This window comes from Drosophila innubila, chromosome X (assembly GCF_004354385.1).
Source record: "Drosophila innubila isolate TH190305 chromosome X, UK_Dinn_1.0, whole genome shotgun sequence".
Taxonomy (NCBI): domain Eukaryota; kingdom Metazoa; phylum Arthropoda; class Insecta; order Diptera; family Drosophilidae; genus Drosophila; species Drosophila innubila.
Window position 1 is genome coordinate 8,083,549 of NC_047626.1, and position 6,603 is coordinate 8,090,151.

The following is a 6,603-nucleotide window of genomic DNA, read 5'->3' on the forward strand; positions in this document are numbered from 1 at the left end:
TATTTTGTAAAGCCTCGACCATCAAGATGAAATGGAGTTAGTTTTTAGGCAATTATCCTGCCAAATTAAACCAAGGTTCGAACCCAAGCCTTGGGTTCAGGGGATGTATAAACCAATTCGCGAGCTGAACCGATGTCCCGCTCTATGGTTCGAACCGCCGAACCAAAAGATTTTAACTATCTTTAACTATCATATTTTATGCTTTCTTTCAATCTCTAAGTAATATTTCTATAAATTTTAACTTCTTTTTTAAATACAGGGTAAAACAAAAAATTTATGAGATTTTTAATTAATTATCAGTGTTAAATTTAGGAAAAACAGAAAAATTGCTGAGTTGTTTTTATTACTGATGGTTTTTAAAAATAACTTTCTTAATTATTGCAGATTTTTCTTTGCAGAAGAATATTTTGTAAAGCCTCGACCATCAAGATGAAATGGAGTTACTTTTTAGGCAATTATCCTGTCAAATGTAAGGCGAGCAGTCAAATATTCAGATAGAGAAATCTGCGGTATCATTTGTTGCAATCATTCTTAAATGCGGCTCAGTCTGCAGGGAGTGGAATGTGGAAGGGAATGAGGAGAATTGGTTAGTTGGCCAGTACATATTCGTACTTGTGCTTGAGCTCGTATAGCCTGCTTTATATGACGGCTAATAAAACAGGCAGCTAGCAGAAATGTTCATTCGTATGCACTCAACGGATGCCAGGCGATGCCAATTTCGCATACCAAATTCGCCTGGGCGTTATTTCTTTTCGTTTACTCTTTCTTTTTCTCTATAACTATATATATATATACCTATATATATTTTTTTATTTATTTTTTTTTTTTGTCAAGTGGAGAATTGTGGGCGTGTCAGCTTGTAGATTGCGTATTTGGAACACGTTTAAGCAGCTGCTGCAAATGCATGAAAAGCAATAATGCAAAAAATATATATCCAAGTATAAAACGACGAACAAAAGATGGAAACAGAAGCGTGACAAAAAGATGAAACAAGTAACAATAGAATTAACAAAGGGTCGCCGATTATCAAAATACACTTTTTGAAAAAAAAAAATAACATATTTATCTATAATATCTCAATAACATATGTATGGGAAATTTTTGATATAATTTTAATCGAAATTAAAACCTGTTGTAGATAATTTTTTTAGGCCAGATTCAAGTAAACAAAAATCATTCTTAGCTATCTATGTTAAGATATAAAAATACAATGATTTGACACGTGCTATAAATATAAAATACTTTGATTTGAAAATTAAATTTAATAATTGGAAAACCTATTTGAAACAAATAATACAACTTATGTTTATTTTTTACACGAAGTAATTAAATTTCGTCCCTGTTTCGTTTTGAGTGGATATTTTTGAAATGAAAATAACTATTCAAAATCAGTGAGACACGTGTCGATTTATTTCTGTTATAGATCTTTAAAAATTAATTTAAAAAGCAGCGAAAGGAATCCATACAACCTTAATAAGCCAAAGATGAAGAATTTCGGACAATTATTATGCTACAAAAAATGCTAAAACTGAGTATTAGGAAATCGCAATTAAAAAAAAATACATTCAAATTCCTAATTCTCGTAACGAAAAATATTAATCACTCCGAAAAAGAAAACTTCAATGAAAAATACAGGTTTCCTTAATAAAAAATTTATTGTTATAAAAATAATTAATTATAATTTATTTATAATTTAATTTATATAATATAACTATACATTTTTGGAATAGAAAATTAAAATGCTATTTAAGTACTTGTGAGAAAAAAAAAATTTTTTTATTATAAAAAAAAAAAAAAATTAGCACTGAGGGATTAATTTGAATTGTTTGAATAGAGTAAAATAATAATTGCAGTCATTAAATGAAAGTGTTGCATAATTTGTATTGAATTTGGTATACCCTCTCGCGTAGGGTATGGGAATAATGTGAATTTGTGGGGCTAAATTATTGTTAGCCCCGTCGATAGATTGAGTTACGAGTAACGATGGATCGCTGATAAAGAGGCAATCAGCAGCGGATCAGCAGCTGTGGCAGCTGTGGCAAGTGTGGCAAGTGTGGCAAGTGTGGCAAGTGTGGCAAGTGTGGCAAGTGTGGCAGGTGTGGCAAGTGTGGCAAGTGTGTCAGCTGTGGCAGCTTTGTGGCAAGTGTGTGGCATGCAAAGAGGTGGTGGCAGGATCAGCGGATGCTTAAGATGCACTTTTGGCAGCTAGAATATTAACCAAAAGTGAAGTCAGTTGTGGCGTGAAGTTGCCATCTGTTGCAAATGGATAAGCTGCCGCTAAGCTAACCTGCTTACACTGCCACATGCCACACTGCCACACACCGCACTTGCAACACATCCGATTTGTGCATATATGTCAGTAGCAGCCTTAACAACTTGCAACCCAGCAGCAGCACGTGTGAAGAGATTTGACAGCACCACCTGCCCCACCTGCCAAACCTGCCCCACCTGCCACTCGATGGGGCAGACTCTGAATCATTGCTGCATCTTTTGTCTTTGCATTTGCACCAGCAACTGTTAAGTGTGTACTATGGAATAAACTTCAGATATTTTGGCATAAATACAATTTATATTCTTATGCGCACTTTGAAGTTGTCTGTAAAACTACTAAACAAAATTTCACAATAAATTCTGTTTCTATTTTCTGCTGTCATTGCTCAGCCAAAAACAACTTTTTTTCAAAATATTTCCCCAAGAAAAAAACAATCCTAACCACAAAAATTTAAAAAAATATATATATATATATTATCATATAATAATTTCCTGAGTAATAATAATAATTATAATTTCAAAATTGCATTAAAAAGTGAAAATTACATAAATTTCAATACTAAGTTGTTTTCTCTTTTAAAATAAAAACCATTTCTTTTTTTTTTGTGTGCCTGTTATTCCAAGTTGTTACTGATCAGACACTTATATATTATCATTTAATAATTGCTTGATTAATAATAATAATTATAATTTTTAAATTGCATAAAAAAGTGAAAATTACATAAATTTCAATACTAAGTTGTTTTGTCTTTTAAAATAAAAACCATTTCTTTTTTTTGTGTGCCTGTTATTCCAAGTTGTTACTGATCAGACATTTTTGTGAAACATTAATTAACTTAAATACATAATTTAATTTTCATTTTCAATTATTTGAAGTAAAAAAAATCGCACTTTTTCTCCCATAGTGGAGAGGGGCAGTTTGTTGTTTTTATTCTTATTCTCTTTCACTTGCTCTCTCGTTTCTTTTGTGCCAACTATCGCAAAGGGGGACACCCCCACCCCTCCCCCCACCTTATGCCATGTCCCTTTCCCAGACTTCTTGTGGCACTTTCGCGTGGCGCTTTTTATTATTATAAAATACGCATGAGTTAGTGTGCATATTTCATGGATTTTGTGTGTAAAGGGATAAAAATGCAATCAGTCGCAAAAACCAGCAAAGTGAAACAGACAAAAGACAAAAAAAAAGAGACAATAATAGACAGACAGAGAGAGAAAGAGAGAGCGATGTGGAAGTAGGGGGGAAAACTGACCCCCTTCCCCTTTCTCAAGCCCATCAGCTATACAAATTGCACTTACAACTTAATTTTCATAGTCGCACTTTTGTGCGGCTTCCGAACGACAATTTCGTGTCTAAAATGTGCGTGGGGTGTACGTAAAGTATGTGGTAACGCAAGTGCAATATTCATACATTTATATAATACGGTAATTTGAAACTTTTCAAAATTATAAGGTGTCGTTTTATAATATTTAAGACATCGAAGTAAATCTAGATCCAGAGGAATAAAATTTTTTTAACGAATTTAATAAAAAATAATAATGCAGAACAACTTTAGAAGCAAAACCATGATCAAGATGATATTCTGCTTGAAAATCGGAAAAGTATTGACAAAGTTATGACAGTTCGAAGTTGGCTAAGCCTCTTACCTAGCAACTTTACAATTCAAAATTTATCCTTAGTTTGACTTGATTTTTTACAGAAAAATGAAAGGTGTCAGAAATAAGTTTTAACTGTTGTTTTATACTAATAACGACATAAGGAGTTGATTAAAAGTGAAAACTCGAAATTTAAAATTATCACTTTTCAAAATATCAAAGGGGGGACCCTTAGCATTGAAATCAAACAATGGCTATAATAGTCGAAAAAAATAAAATGTTCTAAATGAACAAAATTTGAATGCAGAATGAATTCAGAGGACAAACCATGATCAGAATTATATTCCGCTTGAAAATCGGTTTAGTTTTGACAAAGTTATGGAAATTTGAAGTTGGTCAGACCTTTGACCTAACAACTTTACAAGTCAAAATTTTAGTCAGATTTCACATGATTTTTTACAGAAAAATGAAAGGTCTCAGAATCAAATTTAAAGTGTTGTTTTATACTAATTACGATATAAGGAGTCGATTAAAAGTGAAAACTTGAGATTTAAAATGTTCAATTTTTAAAATATCAAAGGGGGTACCCTGTCGATATTCGATATTCGAAAACAATAAAATTGTCTAAATGAACAAAATTTGAATGCAGAATGAGTTTAGATGATCAGAATGATATTCCGCTTGAAAATCGGTTTACTCAGCAACTTTACCACAACCGAACCGGTACAGGCGCTTCGGTACTTGAAGGAGAATTAATTTCGGTTACGGATTCAGTTCCGGTTATAAAAATGAAACGGTTTGTTTCGGTTGAAATAATGTTTATTATATTTATTTCTGAAATAAACAGTTTGAAACCTAATTTTTTTTATGATATTCAATAACTGCACATTATCTGTAATTGCACAAATTTTTTAAATGTGTAATAAAGCACATTTAACTGTATACATTTCCTAATCTTACAAGTTTTTTATTTAACATACTATATAAGCGAAATAAAGAGTCCTTGGATAAGAAAAGAGTGGCGAATATGATATTTATGAAAGTGTACAAAATATTACAAATGAGTATTAAATTGATAAATCTTTACAAAAGATTTATTTTAATTTGATGCCTTCAATTTGGCTGCATTTAGTTTACGGCTTATTTTATAAGGAACTTGTTGCCTAATCAGTGAAATCAATATCAGAAAAACATGTCCAAATATTAAATAAAATTTATTTTTAATTCAATTGAAAAGCAATGCATTTAACATAAGAAAATGTATCAAATATATAAGTTGTATTGAACTGAACTGTATGGAAAGCGACATGCAATTTGCTTGGTGACTGCAGGGGGAGGGGGGAGGGGAGGAGAAGGTGGAGGAGGGGAAGTGGAGTACAAGTTGAAGTCAATGCGATGCCAACATTTCTCAATAGGATGAATGACACCCAAATGTCCAATGAGCTGCCAAAAAGCAACACTAACAGTATGTCACACACACACACACACACACACACACACAGGTAGCTGTTGACCTCAAATGCGGTGCGAGGGTTGTTTGAGGGGTTCAAGAGGAATTGGAGTACATATGCTGGAAGGGGGAAGTTGCAGCTTGCAGTTTGCAATATTTGCTTCAAGTGGCAAGTGAAGAATTTCTCCACAGGTTTCTACACACACACACACACACACACTCTCTCTCTCTCTCTCTCTCTTTCTATCACTGTCTCTATCGCTCCTCAAGTGGCTCGCAAGTAAATTTCAAGAAACAATTTTCAGGAATGACTTAACTTTTGCGTTTATGTGAAAACTTTTGCAACGTGATGTTATGCGAACAGCAAAAGCAAAGGAGTAGTGGAAAAAGCACAAGGACTTGAAGAAGGAGACAAAGACGAGGACGAAGACGAAGACGAGGACGAAGACGAGAACGAAGAAGAAGTTCCAGTTGAGAGTAGCTGTCTCAGTCGAAGCGCAGTGAGAGCGTCTGATCGAGATCCACATCCCTGGTTATATATGCCAAATCCTGACAATTGATATAGCCCACATCCAGTGGAATATCCTTCGTCTCCATCAATTGGGCAGCCATCAATTGTTTGAGTTTCCAGCGCATGGAGCGAAGTTCATGTCGCGTTGCCGGCAAACAGAGCAAAAGTTCATTACACTGATTCTCATTGAGAATTCCATTGCCATCCGAGTCGAACATTTGCAGCAGCGATTGCAATTTCAATTCCAATGATTCGCTGCGTCGAAAACGCGACAATCCATAGATGAAATGACGGAAACCATGCGATGGATGCAAATAGACATCGACCAGTCGATCGGCAAGTGGATGTGCCGCAATCGGTGGCACCTTCAACAACTCACTGCGCAACACTCGCCCCTCACCATCCCGATCCAGACTCTCATATTGGCCCAACAAATAATCGATGCGAAATGTCGAAAATCCCGACTCAAACTGTATCTGATTTAATTGATCGGCACTCAAGTGTCTCGATGCCATGATGCCCATTTGGTTTCAACCACAAGTATGCCTCTTCTTCTTCTTCTATTTAATATCCAGAATTTCTAGAGCTAAGCTTAATTGTATGAAATATGTATGTAGTGTGTGCGTGAGAAAGTGAGAGTTGAAATTGACGTTTTGTTTGACGATTTACATTGTTTTTTTTGCTTTTTTTTTTTTTGTATTTTATATAGAAGTTTAACTAAATGAAAGCTAGATCCCATATATAGTATGTAGGCTAGATTTGGTGTCAAAATTATAAA

At 34.1% G+C, this 6,603-nt stretch overlaps 1 protein-coding gene across 1 annotated transcript; it reads right to left on the reverse strand.

The window, feature by feature from the left end:
• Window positions 1-5,800: 5,800 nt before the first annotated feature.
• LOC117785599 (calcineurin subunit B-like) lies at window positions 5,801-6,340 on the reverse strand. The gene has a single exon (XM_034623699.1). It carries the CDS (start codon window positions 6,338-6,340, stop codon window positions 5,801-5,803), a length of 540 nt encoding a protein of 179 aa, XP_034479590.1.
• Window positions 6,341-6,603: the final 263 nt, after the last annotated feature.

What these genes read in the sequence shown, in the direction of transcription:
- LOC117785599 (XM_034623699.1), bottom strand. Translation starts at nt 6,340, where the DNA reads ATGGCATCGAGACACTTGAGTGCCGATCAATTAAATCAGATACAGTTT.